We start from the raw sequence: 23,258 nt of genomic DNA, 5'->3' as shown, positions 1-23,258 counted from the left end.
TGTAGACATAAATCTTAATTGGTGACCTGAATGAAGACCTTAACAACATCGCGTATGTAGTTACACCCTTTAGCCACAAGAGGGTACTAGACACGAATGAATATGCTCGTGAGGAGATAAAAAGGAGATGACAGTAAAGACATATATTGAAATATTTTTTATACACTAAAACTCAGGCATGCCTTCTAATGAAGAATGAAAATACTTTTCTAACAAATAAGAAAGTATAAGACGTCATTCTGGAAAATATTTCATTGGTTTATTGGGTTTTAATGTGGCTTTCAGGTGTCATTTCAAACATGTCATTTTTAATTGCAGTCTCTTTCAAAGGATTTCGTAATTGTTATGGCATGCAAATTGTGTGTTTGTGATGGGAGTTAAAGCCGTCTAAAATTTCAGACGAGTTATATCGTAGCAGTTGTCAGCGTTGCAACAGAAAAAGTGACACTATGGCCCGCCTTTATTGGGGGGGGGTCACTGCTGCTGGTGGATTTTGGCAATGTGATAAAACGTACACAGACACAGTTTCAGTCGATGGCTTTATTCCTGCTGGTGTTGATAGTTTCAGTAGGCGAAGCCTACACAATGAAGACAGGCTGATAAACAATAACACACACTCTTGATACACGGTCATTCATACAGTTCTCAATTAGACAGAAGGACAGTTTCAATGCCCTTTGCCATCAGATGACAGTGTAAGTCTGAATTTTATTTAATGAATTTAATGTTGCATATTCAAAAATGTGCAGTTTGTAACAAAACAGTTATAACTGCTATTCAGGAGCACTCAAGTCAGTTGATTGATATACTTGTCATGTTATTTATAAGATTTTTATTGACTGCTGCAGTGATTCCTCACACCACTGACCCACTTTAACATTTACGATCACTCCATGGTCCACACTGAAGGATATTTATTAATCGGATGCTCTCAAACTTTATAGTTATACTGAAATATTCTTTAATATGCTTATATCATTACATTTGATCTTTTTCCCCACTTTGGGTAACAGCTGAGGTCTTGATGTCTAATGATTAAACCGAGTTTCTATTTCAGGACTGACCTCGGGAACAAAAACGTGAGATTCTGGACTGAGGCACGTGTTGGATGCCAGATAGACACAATGACCCTCGCAGATGGTACAAATTATCTTATTGCCTTGCACAACAATTTCTGGGAATATTTTACCTGAGAATATGACATAAAGTGTCAGCTGGCCCCTTGATTACCCCCCTCTGTGCTACACTCTCTCTCTAAGTGTGTGACCCTTTAATCTGCCACCAGTTTCCGGAGCCGCTGCACCACATCCTCCGCGCTCACCCAAGGCACCGTGACAGCCTTGAACTCCCCTGGCTGGGCTTCGTGGGTCTCGGTGATCAGCCGGTGCATGGGGAAGTCTCTCCGCGGGAAGGCCACGTCGCGGGGACCGAGGGAGAGCGCGGGGCAGAAGTCATTAGCTCCGTCCCCGACGTAGAAGATCCTCTGGTACGGGCGCCCCCGCTCCTGCGTTCTGCGGGCCACGTAGTCCCTGACGATCACCTGCTTGCACATGTTGTCTGGGCACCGGGGGCAGTCGTGAGAGTGGAAGGGCCGCAGCACCAGCCGCCCGTCCTTGTTGAAGGTCGCGGGGTTGGAAAAGATCCGGTGGAACAGCTGCCGGGCCCCGACGCGCCGGAGCCAGCACTCTATGAAGTAGGTGTTGGCGTCGGACAGCAGTATCACCTCAAAGTCCTTCGCGGGCCGGTTGCGGAGGAACTGGAAGAGGGTGAGCATGCCGGGTGTGGCCGGTATCTTCTCCATGACGCTGCGTATGTCGCTCTCGGTGACGCCCTGCTCCGCTAGGTAGGCCAGCACCCGCTGCATGTATTCGTTGTAGCGGCCGGGCTGATAAGTGTCCGTCAGCCACCCGGGGAGGTGCTGACCCGGGGCGGCCTGCACTACCATGTCATCGCTGGTTTCATCCACGATGGTCTCGTCGAAGTCAAAGAAGATCAGGAAGCGCTTGTCAGGGGAGATGTGAGCTGGGTGGGAGGCCATGATCTCTGAGCGCCTGGGTCTCTGGGGTTCCTCCTCGCCTGGGGGATGGGGTGGGACATAACAGCAGTTGAAGAACGAATCCCCCATGATTTACTACGCCACACCTTTTAATATTGCCAAGTGGCATCAAATCTCCACCCCCGCTCTTCTGCTCTCCAGCATCCCACGCAATGGGCCGCGGTGAGGTAGAGGGTGACCTTCTGGGAAACATCAATGCAATAAAGGAGGGTGTGGGGGTTTGGGTGGAGGCAAAGAAGTCAAATATAGATTTCACAGGAATAATATAATTTCAATGAAAAGGCACGGGGAAAAAAAAAATCTATAAATATAATATAAAGCAGCCAACCAGCAGCTGTGTCAGACAAGAGGCGGCAGCAAATTATGGATTTGTGGAGAGGGGGAAAAAAGGGTCAAGTATTGTGTAGAAGAGCGAAAAACAAGGTAAGACTCACTCATGCAGTTCCAGCAAGCAAGCAAAACGATAAGCTACAGATTATATATCCGGGCAGGTCAGCCCTATTCAACTTTTTCACAGGCCGTGTGCTTACCTTGGATTTTCCCTGATGTCTACAGTGGAAGTCCAGATCCAACCAGTTGCCTTCAAAGTGTGACTGGTTTGTTCCTTTATGGGGGGAAAAATACAATGAATGCTGAATCAGTGGAAAAGCAGTACGGGACAAACTTAAAAGGCAGACAAATGCCGAAAAAAGATCAACAGAGAGCTTATACAGCAAATTTAGATATAATAAAAACCCAGCACACACAAAAAAAACTTAATTAGGGATTTTAGACTTTTTTTTAAAGCTTTTTTTTTTTTTTTTTTTTTTTTTAAAGCTTACTAATTAGTAAGAACAGTCGAGGCTTCTTATCAAGCTGTTAATCTAGAAGGGTTTTGTTTTACATAACAGCAGCACAACCATCATGCAGTGAAGGCAGTGAGCGCTGGATTGAGGTTTAAAATACTACTACTAATAGAAATAATAATAATTACAGATGAGTCACCGGCTCTGGTTCCGATCCCCGGTGTCAGTCAGCTCCGATCCGGTCTCATAGAGGAGAGGTAGAGTTCCGCCGGTCGGCCGGTGGCTCGCGCACTTTTATGTGCCACTCAAACCCACCGGAGCCGCTCTGAACGTGACCGCGCCTCCGAGTCCGCCCATTTAATAGCAGCCTATTGCGCGCGTTCACGATATAAAAGGTGGAGGAGAGAGGGGATTGTGGGAGTAGGGGGAGGAAGGAAGAAAAACCCATCGAGAGTAAATAGTCCGTTCCTTGAATATAACCGTAGAAGAAATGTGCGCCAGTCTCGTAAATGTAGCCTATTAGTATTTTTACATGGCTCCAAACGTGGCATAGTCACATCCACACAATGGAGCATTTACCGAAAAAAAAAAAAAAGAGAGTGAGAGAGAGGATAAGCACTTCTGGTAGCAGTGGGAGGTCAATGGGAAAAGGTCAAGCTCTCAAGTTTTCCCATTTATACATCTTTGTGTAATTCCAATTTGGAGTGGAGAGTCAGGGATAACATCCGAATAACCCCGTCTCATCTGAATTTGCTAAAGTAACTCAGCTGCATTCACTTAAAACAGAAAACAGTTTTAATGCTCTCTCATGTCCTTACAAAGAGAACAAGCACCTTCCCTCATCCAGGATGATCTGGATTTCCGGCCAATAAGTACTCTGTTGCAAAGGCGGCACAGGGAACGGGGGCAAAGTACCACATGCGAGACATTTGTGAGGATGACTGGAACGAAATCATTTCACATCTGAGAGAAGTGTTGTGTTTTCGTTTATTAACTACAGGGAAACATTAGCATCGCAGCAAGGGAGTTTGTGTTGCCTGCTTGTTTCTCCACGAGACAGCGGTCTAGATAAAACCCTGCAAGTATACTGATTAATGAACCGCACAGCAAGTTTCAGAGCGGTGCACACTTGCCTACAAAAACATGGCATGAAGCCCTCCTCTCTTTATCTGCCTGCTGACAGACGGAGGGGGGGGGCCTCCTCCCTCCTCGACACCGCAAGGCGTAATGACTAACAGCTGGGGAGGCCGACTATTTTCAAGCCCAAATGGGAATGGAGATGTACAGACGGTGTGTTATTATCTCCCCTGCTCATGGAGTGAGCCTTGGTACCTGACCACCCACTCACCAACAGTGAGTCACTCACACTTTTCTCTACCCATCAGCCCGCTCTGCTACCTTATAGGATTATGTGACTCATTGGTGCACCACTTAAAACCTCCTATGGTGATGGAGGATACACAGTATTTTAGGAGGTATTCTAGCAACAGTAAATGCCTTAATGTGACCTCAGTGGAGGTACACGCTGTTAATGCATGAATAAACCTGGCTGAGATGCAACAAGAGATATCCAAAAAGTCAATTTTAAACACCCTCTTGTAATCTATGTAAGTAGTTATATGGCCTCAAGGTGCATTTGCATATCTAAGAGGTACAATGTGGGTACTTGACTGTCAAGATCACTGCCCTCAAATACAATAAAGCCTGCTGTGACTTTAAAGTGAACAGGAAGTGTTCACAAAGAAGAGGATCTAAAACTTCTCTTGTCAAATAAATGCTCAGCAAAGCAAAGCTGTTGTTGAACCCTGAGGGTCATGTGTAGCCTGCAGCCATTGTTAGGTAACATGTTATGCCAAGAACCCAGTGAACCTAAAAATAGTAGAGTAAGAGCCCTCAAGCAAAGTCTGTGCAGTGGCAGCAAGCTACACTTTTCAGGAAAGCAAGGTATGAAAGTTAAACAGACCTGCTGCATTTCATAACCGTCCGCATCTAGCAAAGCAAAACACAAACAGAAACTCAGATGTAATAATCATGGCTACTTGTTTTTACTTTTAAAGTTAGCAGTCAGTTAAATGTACATTATCAAAAAAGGCCCAACTTTTTTTTCAAACTTCTCCTTAATCCCCAGATAACATACAAAAAAAAAAAAAAAAAAGACAAACCAGGACATAAAGCTGCACATTTTGTACCAGATACAATAATAAAATACGCAATGCTACATTAAGTGGTTAAAAATACAAAGGGGAAAAGTATATTGATTTTTTTTTAAAACATCTTTAAAGAATATACAATGTTATTTTTCCTTAACTACCCAAGAAATTTAGTAGAAAGTGCATTCTATATAACAAAGAAAGGAGGAGGAGAATCATTCTGCAAACAGAGAGAAAACAAGACATGACACAGAGAAGGGGGAAAACTCCATGAACAGATAAAAACAAAGAAGTGCGTGGAGGGGCTAGTGTAAAGTCGCCAAAGCAGGAGGAACATCCCTTTCACTTTAAAGGGAGCCCATACTGGAGAAAACAAAAAGTGTATTTCAATGAATTTGATTTGAGCACACACTGAAAGAAAATGTTCTTTATTTTGCCATGGTCCAATTCACACTACCCACCTCCACCTGGGATTCTCCTCCTTTCCTTGCCTAAAAAACATCCACTCAAAGTAATCACTTCCATCTCCGCCCTTTCCCATGCAGCCACAACTGCTCTCTGTTCCACAATGCATCGTCAGTCCCACCCCTCCCTCCCTTCCCTGCGCCTCACCCACGCAGCAGTAAAGTGCAGAGAATACACACAAGTGAAAAGGCTTTTTAAAAAAAAAAAGAAAAAAAAAAAAGACAAAAATCCATACTGCAAAATGCTGAATCACAGCAGTGAACCAGAGGGGACAGGATGATAAGCAAATAATGCAGCAGTATTAAGACCCACAGAAATGGCAGGATAATTGCAGGTCTCAAATCCAAAAAGAGACTAAACTATGGAGCTTAACCACTTCAGACTGAACACCATTAGAATGATACAAAGAGGGTCGTTGTAGATTTACTGCTATTGTTCAGGTCAGGTATCCCAAAATAGGCGTATATTGGGGCACACTGTGTAAAAGCAGCTTTTGGTACAAGAGCACTGGGGACAACCAGACAGACACAGACTGCATGCACTCATACACACTTGCACACAGACACACTCTAAACACACGATCAGACTGGATGAAGGGGAAAACCAAGCAACCCCAAATTCATTCCAACGCAAGCCAACCTTTTTCTTCTTCTACACAAGTAACATTCACACTGTTGGCTATTACATTAATAAATGTAATTTCTTTAGCTGATTTGATCAAACATATGCTTATCTATACAAGAATTCCAAGTATTAGAAGTTGTATGACCACTGCTTCTTATCCTGTCATTTCCTATCATGTGCTAATAACAGTATATCTACATGACAGAAGCATTCATTAGCTTAAAACTGAGCAGAAGACATTAAATTAAATAAAACAAAAAACAAAAAAAACAAAAACAAAACAAAAACATACATACGAGTTATCGGCCATCATTCTGCGTAGGCAACATTCAGCAACTTTAGACATGCATTTGCCTGTGTGTCAGTACGATCAAAGTACAAAAGAAAATAAAAAAGTAACGCCACCCCACACCAAACCGTGGAATATAGGCTGAGAGGAATATGCATAATTTCCCATTAAGAACTTTGATGAGTAAAGGTCCCAGTTGTGTATACTGTGTGTGTGTGTGTGTGTCAAATGACCTTTAACATGATAACCCGTATCATCGACAGCAGCGAAGGGAGGTGGGATATATCCTGATGGGGCCACGTGGTTGGCCCCTCACAGTGGCAGTACTCGACAGTCATCCGTTATCTAAAAGCTTCTGTTGGCCAACAGTATTGAAAGCTGAGGCAGCACTGATTAAAGTAAATAAATCAGTGACCATGTGGTCTTTGTCTTTTGTGTGTATGCGTGTGCTTGAAAAAGTGTGAGGAGTGAGTGTGTGCACACGCCTAGGCAATGTCCTGCATAACTAGAGTTGTCTTGATCACAAAATATCTAGTCAAACCTTAAATGCGCAGTAGAAAAGCCCAACTGGCAAGACATGTTCTGTATGACACAATACAATGCTATTATGTAGTTCATACTTCTGAAAATTAAGAAGAAAAAAAAAAAAAGCAAAAACAAAAGAAATATTTCATGTACTGGAATGGAAAGCACCATTTTATCACGTAATGAATCTCAGACTAAGTCCAGATTCAATTAACCACTTACAAAATCTTTTGACCAAATGTCCTTTTACAAAGTTCCTCCCCCCTTCCTTACTGTAACCTATGGCACTGCATCTTGCACAACTGCTGTTGCCCCTCTGACAGAAAGACCAGGACTTGACCTTAAGACAGAGAAAGGCTCAGGTAGAACCAGTTACAACATTCATTAAACGTTTCTGTGGGGCCCCGAGGCTCTGCAGTACAACTAGGAGGACAGGTGCAGTATTGCTATGGGGAGGACCTGCACAGAAAGCTCAAGCCCTGACCAATGTGCAACCTTATGGTCAAGTTGACATAAGGAGAAATCAGTGACACTGATCTTTTGATCAGTGAAGCCCAGGTAATACATGAGACGACTTCCATCAGCAGCTTATGATGAAAATAATGTACAGACTGAGAACTTACACTAAAATTGTTTTCTGTAGAAGAAATTGTTGAAGAAAAGTTTGTAAAATATTTGTCAGTTGAGCAGGATTTTAAAGTAGAGGTGTTACATGATGTGTACACTGAGGGTGCATAAGTCTGTATCTTCAGAAAACACAGGGGTGTGTAAAGTTTAGCTTGAGTTACCTAAATCTGTTCGACAGGAGCACCTTTGCTTTATGTCCACACAGAAAGAGCTTCAACCACATTTTTCAGTGATCCATCTCATCCTTTTCTAATGGGAAAAAGATAAGTACTCATAACAGTTAGCACGACTGTGTAATGCATTGTGTTTTACTTGCACTATATGCACAAATGTTTTATACACAAGCACGTAATTACAGTGCTGTTTATTGGGCTCTGAGCACTTATAAAACACACATTTGATTATAGTGCCTGAAGTCTCCTGTGTAGACACATACTGAGTAATGGTGCTGGTCACGCTACGCCTTCTCTGTAGACATGGCTTTGGGGGCCTTGAAACTAAAAAACTGAGGCAGGACTATGAGAAGACGTGGAACAAGGCGTGGTTTGGTGCTGGCCTGCAGACCAGCAGCACAGTTCAGTGGTGCTGCGGGGCTCCGGGGCCCTTATCGGGAGGGGCCATGTGGTGCAGGTAGCTGCTGTCTTCGTGCCCACAGTGGTTTAGGGGCTCACTCTTAAAAAGAGCTGGAGGTGGGGGGAGGTGGGAGACAGGGGGCACTGCTAGGTGGTGGTGGGGGTGAGGTTGGGCATGTTGGGGTGTGCTTGAGAGGTGCTGCTGGGTTGATGAGGGGTGGGGATGATGGTGAGAGGGCGCTGAGTGCAGTGGCACATGAGAGAACGTGTGCCCCACAGTGCCTTGAGGAGGAATAGACCCTCCTGTTGGGTTGAGGCCCATGGTTGCTGAGGTGGTGGCCGGGGTGGCAGCTGAGGGCCCGGGGCCAGAGGTCGAGGAAGATGAGGAGAAGGTGTTGGAAAAGATCCGGACAGGCACAGGTGGGCCGCTAGTCTGCAGAACAACAGGGCTGGTGACCCGGAAACACTTCTCTTTGTGTGCTTTGAGCATGTTGGAGAAGCGGAAGCGTTGGCCGCACACCTCGCAGGGATAGGGCTTCTCGCCTGTGTGGGTGCGGCGGTGGCGTTTCATGTTGGGTCGGCTGGTGAAGCTCTTCCCACAGATTTCACAAATGAAAGGCTTCTCCCCTGCACAGATTCATAAAAAACAACAACAACACTGAGTGAGGAAAAAAAGAACAGTTTCTACCAATTAACAGGAAGAATGGAGCACAGGGAAAAAATAAAATGCATCAGAATAAAATCCTTCGGTGTCAAAAGTGACGGTTAGAAAGTGTTAAATATTCAACAAAGTTAACTTTCCCCCCCCCTCCCCTTAACCATTTCCCTCTGCAGAGAGCAACAGTTCTCTTTTAAATATGTAAATAAGTTGCCATCTTAAATTGAGGGTTTTTGCTGTCAACCCACCCACTCCGCAGGAAGCTATTACAATTCACACTTTGAGCAGAGGAGATGTGAAAGTGAACAACAGCAGCTCCGTTGGATTGTCGCTCTCATTAACCTCCCTCCATGGAGCCACTGAATGTGCCTGCTACCACCCACACAGCCATCTATTAACAGGCTGCTGAAGGGCTCTCTAAATGCCTTATTCTTGAATGTTATGTGTGAAGCTCCTCCACACTAAATGAATATCAAAAGGTGACAGTTAATGTGCTAGTCTCCTGTAACAGTTACCTTACATTCACTCACGAGAATTCACAGGGGAAAAAAAAAAAATCTGTATGCAGTGAACCAAACTTTGGGTGTTTAAAGTGTATGCTTCCTATTACAGAGCATGACTGGGTGTGTCTCCTCCTGGATGAGGCTAAATTGGTTGGTAGCAGCAGGGAGAGGAGAGGGTAGCATAATTACACATCACAAATAGAACTGTGAGAGCCAATGGAGTGCAGTGTGTCCACCCACGACAGGCACGGCTGGTGAAAAACAGTGAAGGACATGCAGGCATCACTGCTTAGCAGTGGTCTTAGAAATAGCAATGCAGCAGAGACAGAAAATCAAAGGGGTGTAATACAGCATGTGTTTGGGTAGTCATTATAAGCCACAGTATATGCAAGGCTCCTCTTTGATGTAGAACATCCCTCTCATTAAAAATTCTGGGCAAAGTCTCCTGCTCTTACCACTATAATGTTCCTGTTGGCAACTCCCCATCAGATTCTTTTTTTAGGATGAGTATGATGAGAATGGTGACTGGGTGGCTGGTAAAGCAGACCAGCGAAGGATGGTAAATGTTTGATAAACTTTAGATTTATCAAGTAAAATAAATCTATAGTCATTTGAGACTTTTGTACTCCTATTGAAATCTAACAAAGCACTGTAACCATCAAGCAAAGGACAAAAAAGATTTAAGAAACAACTGGTCTGTATGAAATGTAATTTTCCCCGCAACAGCTGGGCCAACTTGGTCTTTGTAATTTGCTTCTGCACGACTGCATTTAAATAGAAGCTGGGAGGAAACTATGCAAACATGGAAAACAAAAGGGCAAGACATTTGTCGACTAAAGTAGCAAGTATCTGCCGAGTAGTTATTTCTTTGTTTTAGTTGACTGCAGAAAAAGAAATGTAAATAAAAACATGGGACTTTTATTTTTATACAGACAGCGATCAATGCCAAAAAAATACTGTTTAATATATATCAGACTTGAGGGTTGTGTGTAACCAGTTAGTGACATTATTTACTGAAGAATCCACAGTCGAGACATTACATTATTTGAAACTGGAATCTCCTGCTGTGGAGAAACTACAACTAGGGTACTATATTTGAGTGCAGTCTCGTTCAGTTTCTACAAACAATGTGATAAGTTCTCTATAAAGCTTCCTGATTTCATAGAAATGCCTCACCACTTAAAAAGGGCTCTGAAACTAGAATTGGTTTCCTGCATTTAAAAAGCAGGTTAATACTGTCACTCATGTTTTTGCAGAAAGTCCCTAGGTTTCAGAGCCATATGGATTATCCCAAAGGACACTGGCCTGATTGGCATGTGTGAGTTTCCCAGAACACTTATGGAACTTAAAAGACCCACACTTGTTTCTCACCTGTGTGTGTCTTCATGTGCTCATCAAAGTACTGTTTCATGTTGAAGTCTTTGCCACACCACTGGCACATGAACTGCTTGTGTCCGATGTGAATGCTCATGTGGGAGCGCAGCTGGTACTTGTACTGGAACCGTTCGTCACAGTTCTACAGCAGAAACAACGGAAGTGTTCAGATAACATGTACACACACGCACACACACACACACACACACACACACACACACACACACACACACACACACGCTGACACACAGAAATTGACAATCTGATTTAGATGAAACATTTATCACGCGCTCCTCTTTCTGCATTTTCTAATGTGAAGAAAATAGTTTGGCAGTGAAATGTTTATTTTGACAACCGTAACTCAAGTAAATCAGTAAGGGTTTAAGACAGAACTGTAACATTGTTCAATCATAAAGCAGCTTTTGATGTGACAAAAGCTGCTTCAGCTCTGACAATAAATCACTTATTGCTTTTGGCAATGAAAATGTCAATGTTATTATTTAACATTCTCATAACTGTTATTGTTAAAAATAACTAATTTGTGGAGTTATTTAAGGTTATATTTACACTGCTGAGTAGGAACTGCTTTACATATGAAACCAGGTTTCGTGCCTGTGTAAATCATGCTTAAGAAACGCAGTTAGTTCCACAATCCAGCAACACCGCTCAGGTTATTTTGGAGCATGCAGCAACACTGTATTTGCAATCTGAGGTTTGTCTGGTCAGGGTTTTCTTGAAGTGAAGTATTCATAATCTTAATGTGGCACCACCTGACCAAATAAATGTCAGTAAGGGAAGAAAAAAAGAAAAAGAAAAGCAGTTTCTAAAAACAGCCTATATACTTATTAAGGATATAATTGCATATATGATGATGACCTCAAACATCTGATTAGAGTAACTCCACCCCTATACATAGTTCTCGTTTGCCCCCATTTAAATAGTTGGGAATGTAAAGTCTTCTGCTGAAGTAAAACACTGTATCAACGGTACCCAACTCAGCTGAACAGGAAAAACAAAGAAAAAAACGAAACAAAATTCTTTTTACAGATGCATACATTGAAAATTTATTCCTTCAGCTATTTAACGCTTCAGTTAATTGGTGAACTGTGTTCCTGTGTGGTTTTCTAATATTTGACATGGTCTGGCTTTAGCTCCTCTGTAGAACATTGTCCACTGAATGCAAAACACACAGTGCACAGTCAACATCTGGAAGACACTGACTATTTTGGGTTATTCACAAACCACAGGACACAGATGTCTCCCTGCTGAAACTTACTGGTGTAAGTCTGCTTTTACAGCATGCAACAAAAAAAAAAAAAAATATTCTGTCACTCCATTCAAGTGATCCAACCAGTTTAAAACATATAATTTAATTAAAAACAAATAAAATCAACAGTATAGGCCACACCAAAATAAATAAGAAGGGTGGGGGTGAAATTTAAATGTTTGTTTATATAAAAATTTCTAAAGCCACTGCACTTTCAGCATTATATAATTTGATTTGTTCAAGAGTATTTGAAGATGGTATGTAAATTAAACCATGCCTGCTGAAAAGGAAGCGAGTAACCGATTACATAACTGAAGTTTACCCACTATTGTATGTCCTCCATGTTATGTAAATGATCTTTAACGCAAATACTTCAACTGCAGCAATACCCTGTGAAATTGTGATTTAAAAAAATCTTTCTTGCTGGTACAGGTATTTCTTTTCTTTTTTTTTTTATTCATAACAAGTATGAACTCAAATAAGGCCAGCCAAAGAAATCTGTGCCTAAAGTACAGAAATCCTCTAGATACATGGATTAGCAGTAATCTATTTCCTCTTACATTTTACCACAGTTTTAAATTTTAGTTGTGGTGGGGACTGGGACACAAAAGCACTGGATTAAGTGAATAAATAAATCAATGAGCAAATAATACCCTTTAAGTTTTATGTGCTATAAATAAGTAACTTAGAAATGCTTTGCATCTAAATCTGTTATTGTGCAGATGAACTGCTGGTCTACCATCTGCAGCCATTCTTCTCTGAAGCCTCCATGAGCTTGGTATTGTAACACATGAACCAGTCCACCCTAAACTGGTTCTGGTTGCAACAGTTTCAGCTCACAGGATCTCCAGAGTGGAAGGAGGAGAACAGTCACAAGCTGTAGTCCACAACAGGAGACTGCAGGAAAACAGGAGATGAAAAAGCCCAGACTAGGTGCTTAGCACACCCTGAAGTTTAAATATATAGGTCAAAGGATTGTCCACAAGTAAACTGACTGTGGATGCATTGTTCTCTCAAACAAACAAAAAATAATAACATCCAAATATACTTGGAAGGTTTATGTAGGGGAAATACTGATTTGGTCACTGTTTGAAGTCTATTGTTAGACTAACAGAATCACACTGTGTTCATCTTACCTCACAACGAAAGGGCTTCTCTCCAGAGTGCTGGAGTGAGTGAACTTTCAAAGACATACTGCGCTTAAATGACTTCCCACACGTTTCACAGGTGAATGGCATGTCCTTCGTGTGAGCTGGATTTAAGAGAAAAAACGCAAGTGAGATGGCTAAATCATAAACTAATCAAATTAAAGTTTTAACTAAAAATTGGTATTGCTTGAATAAATGCTATTATGTGACGAGACATCATCATACAAAAGAATTAACATTTCACAATATTTACAAAAAGCAGCATGTTGCCACTAAAAACACTATGTTGAGTATCTATAATAAAAATATGGATCTTGTACAGGTGAATATTATTTAATTGAAAGCCATGTCGTGTCTCACACTTCTAGATATCACAGTAACAGACAGCAGGCCCCAACTTACCAACCATGTGCTTTCGGACATGAGCCATAGTGTAGAATTTCTTCTCACAGATTTCACATGAGAACTTCTTTTCTGCATAGCCATGCACAATTTTGATGTGCTCATGCAGTGACCAGAGCTTCTTAAAAGACTTGCTGCAGGAAACACACTGAAGAACAAAAAAAAGGATAAGAAGAAGACATGAAAATATTAATATTAAGCATTTTGTTTTCATCAGCCAAAATTCTTTTATTATACTCCAGCGCCCTCTGCTGGGCAAAAAAAAAAAGTCAGCAAGGGTTTATCTAGCTGAAATCCCTCTAAATCCTACTATCAAAGTAAAAAAGGAAGCGGCTAAATCAACATAAGTAAATCATTACTTTTGATTAAAAAAAACAAACAAACAAAACAACCAACCCAAACTTTAATAGTAATACTTCCCTCTTAAATCATGCTGATCATATTACAACCCGATCAAAAACATTTTACTTTCAAAGTATAAATCAGTGGTACTTGGACAGTTGCAGATATGTCCAAGTACTATACATTGACGTCCTGGCATTACCAAACATCAAACTGGACTTTGCAGTCATTTCTGTCTAGCATGAGTTTTATGGTTAGGTTGTTGTCTCCCTAAAATATCGTGCAGTGTGACAAGATAACAACCAGACGAACTGTGAAAAAGTATCAACACAAACTGCAAAATGTAACACCAAAGTGGCCAAAAAAAACAAATACAGTTTCTTCCAGCTGCCTTTTAGCATGTGATTGCCAAGATATCATGTGAATTTTTTTCCCAACAGTGTGTTCCTTTTTTCCATGTTAATAAAATAAATAAATAAATAAAATGAAACACTGTGGAACCAGTTGTGTGCACATACTCTTACATCTCACCCTGGAGCTCTTTCACAGCTGTCACCGGTACTGCTGGTAGCATCACAAGTGTGTTTATATACGGATATTCATGTTTTGAAGTCCGCCTATTCAAATAAGATTCACATTTTGCCATATTTAAAATGGTTTTACAGAAATCTTTAAAAGATACCAAATTTCCCTTTGTTTTATATTGTAATATAACTACTGTTCTCTTTGGCTATCAGAAAAGCTCACAGAAAACATGGAAGTGGAAAAACTGAACTTCATAATTCAGAGCCTTTTAAATCAGATTGTTAGTACACGTATGCACAGAAATTACTTATTTTGAGACTTGCTTCATGGACAAAAATTAAGGGGGAAAACAAACAAAAAAAAAAAAGAAGAGAAAAAAAAAGAAGAAAAAAAAGAAATAGTTGCACAATTACACACATTATATCTCCATGACATGAGAACAGGTTTCTTTATACCCTGTAATTGTTTCAAACTGTTTCGGGTGGCTCAGAGGAACCTGCTCAAATAACATTTTCTTTAAACTGCAGATGCAAATCAAGCTGAACAAACCAAGGGCTAAATAAAGCTGCTAAAAGACAGCTGTATAACCCTTGGGGATTCAGATGCTGAGTCGCCTTTTTCAATTTTAGAGAAGTAAAACCACAATGCACCTTCTTTCACCGAAATATTTTTGATAATAGATTGCTTATCTAAATAATGTCAGTTTCAGATTTCCTGTATCTAAAATACTGCTTAAGCATTACCAGTAATGCACACATGACTTTTAAAACAATATAAAATTAGTATTTTTAGATTGCATATTTGACAACAGAAATTTTCTGTGCTATTTTACCCCAAACCATGACAATGTTGTTATCAATAGCTTATGAAGTAAATTCAACACAAACTCCTACAGCTGTATTTTTGTGGTGGCTGAAAACAATATGGCCCTCAAAACATCCACCTGAACATGGAGCTAGCACACAATCTAAACATAAATTACACAGGAAATGCATAGACTGAGTGCAGATTGTGTTTCCCGTCATTTCTTCAAAGCACACCACAGCTTAAGTTATGTTTCAGGAGATAAAATGTTATGGCCTTTTTTGTGTGCTTTTACTTTTCATGGTAATAACTTCTAATTACCATTCTCTAGGTAGAATTTTTATATAGCAGTCCATGATAACTTTAGATGTTTTTTAAAAATTAATGAAAATTAAAAGGAGAAAGAAAGCTACAGAAATACTGCAGAATTTTAAGGTTAATATCATGGCTAATGTGACAGGTCGAACACTTCTGGTATTCAGGAATATCTAATTCAGCTAAATCAAATTTCTTGCTATATGTGCTTTTTACTGACCTTTCTGCATATTTCATAACTGATATCTATTTTAATTAGTGAGTGATGAATGTTGTATAATGGCCACATAAAATCACTAGCAAGAAGCACCTTGAAAGCTGCATCCCTCGTGAAATGACTGTTGGCCACCTTAGTTAAAAAGCCACACTGTTCTCCTGTGAGCTAACAGCTGAAAACCCACTTTCAGTTCTCAGCTGTCGCTACGTTCAAACTGCCACATAAATGAGCTGAGAGAGCTTCGAGTCTGCTGCTGCAAGCAAGTTACTGAAACCTTTAGCAATCACTGTTTTCTCTTTGAAAAGTGAACTTTTTAAAGTGTCAAATGTTGCCTTTAGATTTTCTAACAAAATAAATGCCAACATCAACCAAGAGGGTATCATAGTCATCAGGTCACAAGTTTGATCACATTAAAAAAGTTTTAAACAAAGTGTTTGCTTTCACATACCACAATAACTTACTTTAAAGCCAAGTCTTTTTTTTTTTGGTCATTACGTCCACTAAATGATTTACAGTTAATTCTGTAAAAAAATAACTACATATCATTTGCCCTTTTTTTTTTTAATTTCATGAACAAGCAGCCACCTTTAGTGGTAGAAAACTGGATCCTGACTTAATACTACAGTTACATTGACTATATATCATATATATATATATATATATATATATATATATTTTTTTTTTCCCTTTAAAAAAAAATAATATATAAATATATAAAACTACAAATTTAATCAGTTAAATATAGCTGATTTCAGTTCAAATATAATTTAGAAATAAACTGAAACCTGCCAGAAATATACTTAAACTCTGAAAAATACAATATTTATAGTTTAGTAATTATAATAAGAGTTTGTGTCCGCAGATGTCAAAGAGGAGCCTGGGGTCAGAGTAGCAGATAAGGCTGAGGTACAGACGTGCAAAAGTCTCATGGCTTAGAGCAAAGTCTTGTTCTAATTTATCTAAACATCTTTATACGTAAAAATATATTAAACCTCTTTCTCTAGAGTAACATTTACAAGAGTAATTACACAAATATCAGATAAAGGTTTGGATTACCTGAATGTTCTTCTCACAATCAGTCTGCTGGTGCAAGGCTAGCTCACTCTCCAAGACAAACTTCTTGCCGCACTTGTCACAGATCTGCATTCGTCTGTGTGTAACATTCATGTGCTTCTCCAGGTACCAGCGTGTGTTGAATACTCGAGGACATTTTTCACATGCCAGCATCTCCTTCTCCTCCACCTCTGCTTTTCCTCCTGATGGTACAGTAGGAGAAGAGGAGGGAGCTGACCTAGCTGACCTGCCTTTGCTCTTTGGAGGCTCTGTGCGTTTCCGTCGCCCTCTGGTGGTCATTCCAGCAGGGGTAGCGCCCAGAGCTGTTCGCAGACTTTTCCTCCGCGGCTGGCTGGGAGCTGCTGCACTACTAGACCCTCGACGGGTTCTCTTTGACCGCGTTCTTTGACTTTCAACCTCGTCTTCCTCCTCGTCTTCCTCAGGGCTCTCATCTTCCTCCTCCTCCTCCTCTTCCTCCTCTTCATCGTCGTCATCATCACTTCCAGCTCTTTCAGAGTCATCTGCTGTGGTTCCAGTTTTGTTGTCCCCTTTGGATACGTGAAGTGTCTGGTTGTTCAGGTTGACCTCCACAATGATTTGCTCACGCTTGAAACCCTCCTCACCATCCTCACCCTCTTCTTCCTCATCTTCATCATCATCATCTTCAGTATCATCAGAGGATCCATCATTGCCTGCCTGGGACCCCTGTGTCCCCACCTCCTGCCCAGTGCCCCCCTCTCTGAAATACTGCTGATGTTGGTGTTGAGTCATGTGTTGAGTGGGTACCTGACCAATGTTCTGATCTCCCATGGATGTCTTGGCTGCCATTTTATTGTCCACTAACACAGAATAAGGCTTACCACCAACCTCCCGCTTATATATCTTTCCCGTCAAGTCCAGGTCTGGGTTAGGAGAGTGAAAGTAGGACTGGGACACCGGTGCCCTACGTCCTTCCTCCTGTGACATCCCGCCAAGACTAGGGATGGAAACCTCTTCCTTGAGGCTTTGACAGGATTTCATGAAGAGGGAGAAGGTATGGAGGGGAACAGTTAGTAGGAGCACAGGGCAACGGAAAAGAGTAACAGCGGTGGTAACTAGGTAGACTAGCCTACCCTACAAGGAGGGGCAGGGGACACCACACTAATCCCCCACCCTCCTTCTACTGAAAAGACAGGAAGGAGGGGATGAGGTGAGAAGCAGTCAACCTGATTCAAAGAGAGCATCCATGCCGTCCAAGCAAAGAACTTCAGCTGTATTGACATACAATCAGTTCCAACTTTTGTACCATGTGCTTAAGAATCAGAAAGCAAAACCAAAGTCTTAGCGTTGATTCTCAACATTTAAAACTATCCCCTCCAGTTGTTGAGCTGCAGGCTGCTGCCCTGCAGAGTGCCAGTCTTCAAACAGCAGAGCAGGTAAAGATGAGCTGAATACCAAAAACGGAAATGCTGTAAGGACCTCTGCGTCTTGCTTGAACAGCCATTTGTTGTGCATTACCTATGAGATAAGACAAAGAAACAGAAGAATATAGATGAGAGTGTTCCGTGTGACCTGAAACTACAGCCATATTGTCAAGTTCTAAACAGCAAGTGCCACACTTGGCCACAAATGTTTCAGTGTTGTGTGTAGGAGTGGAAACCACAGCTTTCACACATGAATGCGAGTGAATTCAATTTCAACAAATGAGCAGTCTAAATATTTCTAAACCACAACTGAAACACCTCATTATAAAGCAGAGACAGTTTGCTTTATAGAGTGACACATCAACATTCATGCTTGCAATAAGGACATATTTAGATCAACTAAAGTGCAACAAGTCACAACAACTTCTCAGTACTGAAAATATGTAACATATCAACAATCGGATCGATGTCAATGCGAGAGCAGAAAACAGCCTTTTTGTTAAACACCATCAGTTGTCTATGAACAAACACAAATGCATCACTGTAAACTACCTACAATCTGAAACTTAATAAATAAATTGGTACTCACTCAGTCCTAGCTGTGTTCCAGTGGTGGTTAGAGAGCATTTACAGAAATACTTCTCAGAAAGCAAAAGCCAGATGCAAGTCCTAAAGCACACTGATTAAACAACACAAGATTTTCTTTTGTCTTCAACATCACACATGCACAAACCTCCCATTGACTGTTGGAGAGTATAGTGTAACCACAGCTTAGGAGCTTGTATTGCAAATACAACCACAGGAAACTGTATGTCAACCTTTCAGTGAAGCCGAAGTAGTGCACTTTTTGTAACCAACAGTATTATCACTGTGTTCATGCAAGTAACAGCTCAAAAAACATCGCATCAAAGAGTAATGTCTTACTTTTGTATGATGTTGGCTTTGGTGTACATGTAATCCTGGAACTGACCCTGGATGACAGGTTGCTGACCTTGAACAACCCCACACCCTACAAACCATTTTGAGTGTGCACCGGGGCGGTTTGCTCGCTAGAAAACCTCCCCCCATGCAATAAACAAAAATTACATTTCCTTTCCTGGAGACAGCAAACATCCTCTCCTCAGAATCTTCACAAACATCTTATGCTTAAATTTCAAGAACTGACACACCAGCGTCTACAAAGAAATCACAAACAGGCTAACAGGTACTTTCACAATCACACACACCCCCACTCCACCCATGAACTCTACTTTGTTCTGATTTTAATTTAAAGTCACCATTAGAAAAGAGTTTCTGTAAATGCCAGAAAAAGGAACATTACTGTGCAAATAATGGGAAACGTAGCTGAGATGATGGGTGCACACTTTGTAATTAAGGCATAAGCCTAATTATTTTACCGTGATCAAATATTAATCATAATGAGTTCTCTGAGGCTTAGCCAGATCATTATTTGTCAGTTAAACTGTTGTTGTAATTTGTGGTGTCTTACATTTACTGCCACTGATTTAATCCTAACTGGCAACAGAAGCTGCACCTGCTGAAAATAATCTGAAATAAAACCAGATTAATTAAAAATAGGCTATGAAACTTTGGTGATCCAAACTTAAGGTGAGCTAAAGCCATCTCATTTAACATTTTCTTTCTAATTCACTGTTCGTTTTCCCTAAGATTGTCTTTTCACCTGAAGACTTGGTGCGTATATCTGGTGAATTTGATCCTCTGTAGATAAGCATGCTGCAGTGAAGGCAAAGGTAAGATGAACTAAAGCAATTTTTTAAGCCAGAGATTAATCAGTTGGCTCTACTTCATTTTGCATGCAAAAAAGTAAGCCATTTATGTAGACTTTGGGTATGCGCATATAAGGCACACCTGCCTTCCTGTGCAGGCTGACTCTGATCCTTTCTGAGAATTGGACAGGAGCTCTGAGAGCATTAAGACCACAAGGGGAGGGCAAGCTCGGCACTGACAGAGCAACTCAACTCACATGGTTGTCCTAGACACAAAGCCTAATAGATTATCCTGTGTCTAGATGACAGAGCAATATAAACTGCAAGAGAACCCCCACGCCTAAACATGCAATTATGCTGGTTTACATTCTTGTTTGAAAAAAAGGCATGCTTGCACAACAACACAGCCAATTTATTACTATACCAGTATAAAACTGATCAAAAAGACAAATATTATTGCTGATCATTTTAAAATAAAAATTAAAAAAAAGCACATAAACAGTGTGGTTATGCAACCTTGTTGAGTACAACCCTTCTACTGCTTATCATTATCAACGATGAGTCATTTTGGGGTTTCACTCTCTGTGAAATAATGCAGTCCTTTGATGTGGGAATCAAGCAGAGCGCAGACTTCTCAATATCACGAGTAATTAGTTTACACATTCACCTTGTAGGATAGGGAGGTCAAACTTTTAGAAATGTAGATCGTTTTGCCACCGCCTATTGAAGTTTCAACAGCTTTCAAAGATGAACTTTGTACCCCGATGCAAAAAAAGAAAAAGAGCATCAATGAATGTCTGGATTACTGAAATGACCTGTCAGCAAGAGAATTACTAATGCTCAGCAAAAGTTGCAGACAAATCAAAGTTTTTTCAGCAATGGCCAATTCATAGCTGTCCTCAATCACGTTTCAGAGAAGCCAGAACTCATTTCATATGTAAGCCACAAAGCCAGTCATATACCGGATAGATGCTACTGTGGCTTAAGACATTTGTATGACACAGGATGGGAGTGTGACTGCAACGGCAGCATACAACACTTAAAACCCATCAGCATTAAATAGTACATGCTGACAAGTACTTGGCTAAACTTTGACAGTTAAGCAGAGGAGACCTTTGAAGTCAAAATGTGTCACGTTTGCTTCTTACTATGCAGCAGTGCTACTCAAATCCATGCACCCTCTTGAGTCTAGACTTTAATGAGCTTTCCCTTTCGCAGCTTGTAGAGGACCTTGTGAAGGTTCACATTCCTGACTCTGTCCAAACTCATAAGACCTTAACCAGCTCACTGTGTGGTGCACTGCAGGGGTGCTCCATGCCTCGGTAGGTATTTGGCCCTCAAACCCATAATCGAGGTCATAGAGCAGTACCTAGGGTTTTTGATACAGCACGTATCATTTGAGGCACTACACGGAGTGGGCAAGGAACATGTCAGCTCCTGTCTCTTCTACACCAGCTTTTTAGGAGACACTGCTGAGCTGTTTACTACTGGGATATCTCTATTATGGATAAGGAAAGAAAACATGGCAGCCTTTAGCACTTACTTTGAAACTCTGATTTGGACTGTGAAAACGCACCGAAACGTGACTATCATAAAAAAGGGCTTCATGGACATACTATTTCTATCAAACGAAGTAAATCACATGCGCATATAAATTTGTTTTCGTCGGGTTAGATGCAGCGTATTCAGCTACAATACTTACAGTTAACGCTGCAGTGTGTTTGAAGGAAGGAAAGGGTTAAAACAAAAAGGCAACATTGTACAACGAACAACAGTAACGTTGTGCAGGCCAGGCCAACTTAGGCTACTTAGCTAGCTAGCAGTAGTCCATAGGTACTAACCTGCACACACATGACAAGCTAACTTGGCTACATTAGCTCAAGGTGCAGCCATTAGATGTTTTAGTGCAGTTAAGGTCACTTTATTTGGAGAACAGTCATACTAATACACAAGCACTACAATCTAAAGGCTGGTGTTTGCAGACAGGCAGTAGCTTCCAACAAAAGAGTAGTTTCACTTTTTTAAAAAAACAAAAACAAAACATAAACCTTCCAGGTTGGTGCTAGTTAGCTCAAAGCTAGCATTAACGTCAATATTTAGCATTAACGTTACATTTAATTTCGATGCTGCACTCCGAAGGGAAAGTGTGACAGTTATCGGACCCTCGTGAAGCTAAACGAAAAGCTGATGTCATGCTTTGTCATCAGTGTTTCTCTTGTTGTGGTGCAGTATGAAAAATGCCGCTTTCCCAACAAAACCCAGACTGCTCTACTGGCAAACCCACTCAACTCGACACTGTCACAAAGTCAGCGCTAGCCAGGCTCGCAGACTGCTATCACCGTAGCTTCGGCCCCGCACTACCGGCGAACCACGGCTGCTGTTTCCGACAGCTGTCATGCGTGTCACACATGTAAGTGCTTAAAATCAACTAAAACAGCGATATTTTGTTGTCAGTTTGCTGGCTTACCTCCGTCAGGGCGACCTTCTTCTTGCGTTCGTGCAATCAGAGTTGCACAGATTCAGGGTTGCACACGCATTTCTCTCTCTCTCTCTCTCTCTCCCTCGCTTTTCATTCACGGATGTTCATTTAGACGGGGCACTGCCAATGGTCTTTGTGTGCAAAATGTGGGCGCTTATTTGTTTATGTCCGCTATAGACTGCGGAGGTATCTGCGCACCGGCGTCCTCAGCCCCGCTACGTGGCCCGGCCAAGCTCTCGCGCGTACTACCGTCGTCCCGCGCTCATCCCAGGCATCCAGGCCGCTGTCTGGATGGGCGCGCGGCAGCTTGTCTGGTCTGGATTCTTTTCGTCTCCCCTCCAAAGCAGACAGGCCACGGCGCGCGCGCACGCGCTGAGCTTAAATCCTTGATTGATGAAATCATAATGAGAAGACCCCGAGGGACGTTTAATCCTCCCAGAGGAAAAATTCTAAAACTACAATTAATGCAATCAGTTTTTATCATAGACTCTTAAACTTTAATATCGTTTCTATTTTAATTCGGTTTTTTTTTTTTTGCTAACAGCTGTTTTAACTGGCTCAAGCGCTGCAGTTTATTTCCATGAAGACTCGGGAAAATGACCAAACTGCATATTTCTGCGATATTAAAACATTTTTTTTTTTTTTTTTAAAAATGCATGGATGTCTATAAATGACAGGAGAAAAAAGTGTCAAAATTGTGTCATTCGAAAGAATCAAATTATCTTCAAGTTTACTTTCATTATCGATACAAAGTAAATCTTCCCTTTACTCAAAAATACTATTCTTTCCAGTTTGAAATACTTTTAGTATATATTTTTTTAATTTTTAAAAAATGCCCCGCCCCCCCCGTGACAGTTATGCCTGTGTAAAACATTTCTGTGCCTTTGCCAAAAACACTGACAACTGAGAGGCAGAAAGGCAATTTAATAAGTCATTCTTTTCTGCAAC

At 41.1% G+C, this 23,258-nt stretch overlaps 2 protein-coding genes across 9 annotated transcripts; both read right to left on the bottom strand.

Moving 5' to 3' along the window:
- Positions 1–525: 525 nt before the first annotated feature.
- Positions 526–2,660, bottom strand: phospho1 (phosphoethanolamine/phosphocholine phosphatase 1). 2 transcript variants are annotated; one of them, XM_025906398.1, is made up of 2 exons: positions 2,587–2,660; positions 526–2,076 (listed from the first exon to the last, which is right to left on the bottom strand). In XM_025906398.1, exon 2 carries the CDS (start codon positions 2,036–2,038, stop codon positions 1,271–1,273), a length of 768 nt encoding a protein of 255 aa, XP_025762183.1. In that variant the 5' UTR covers positions 2,039–2,076; positions 2,587–2,660; the 3' UTR covers positions 526–1,270. The 2 variants fall into 2 exon arrangements, with proteins under 2 accessions (XP_025762183.1, XP_025762182.1); XM_025906397.1 differs by lacking the exon at positions 2,587–2,660 and having other exon boundaries at positions 526–2,161.
- Positions 2,210–23,080, bottom strand: znf652 (zinc finger protein 652). Of its 7 annotated transcripts, none has more exons than XR_003219678.1 (9): positions 22,299–23,080; positions 16,705–18,198; positions 13,446–13,593; positions 13,032–13,147; positions 10,626–10,770; positions 4,805–8,720; positions 3,030–3,209; positions 2,587–2,660; positions 2,210–2,238 (listed from the first exon to the last, which is right to left on the bottom strand). XR_003219678.1 is itself a non-coding variant. In XM_013269640.3 (6 exons), the coding sequence occupies exons 2-6, from the start codon at positions 17,719–17,721 to the stop codon at positions 8,098–8,100; spliced, it is 2,049 nt and encodes a 682-aa protein (XP_013125094.2). In that variant the 5' UTR covers positions 17,722–18,198; positions 22,299–23,080; the 3' UTR covers positions 3,029–8,097. The 7 variants fall into 7 exon arrangements, 1 of the variants encoding a protein (XP_013125094.2); XR_003219681.1 differs by having other exon boundaries at positions 6,373–8,720; XR_003219682.1 differs by having other exon boundaries at positions 6,377–8,720.
- Between the last annotated feature and the right edge of the window lie 178 nt (positions 23,081–23,258).

Source organism: Oreochromis niloticus, linkage group LG4, assembly GCF_001858045.2.
Source record: "Oreochromis niloticus isolate F11D_XX linkage group LG4, O_niloticus_UMD_NMBU, whole genome shotgun sequence".
Classification (NCBI taxonomy): domain Eukaryota; kingdom Metazoa; phylum Chordata; class Actinopteri; order Cichliformes; family Cichlidae; genus Oreochromis; species Oreochromis niloticus.
The sequence above is the reverse complement of the archived record's forward strand: the minus strand, read 5'-3'. Positions and strand labels throughout refer to the sequence as shown.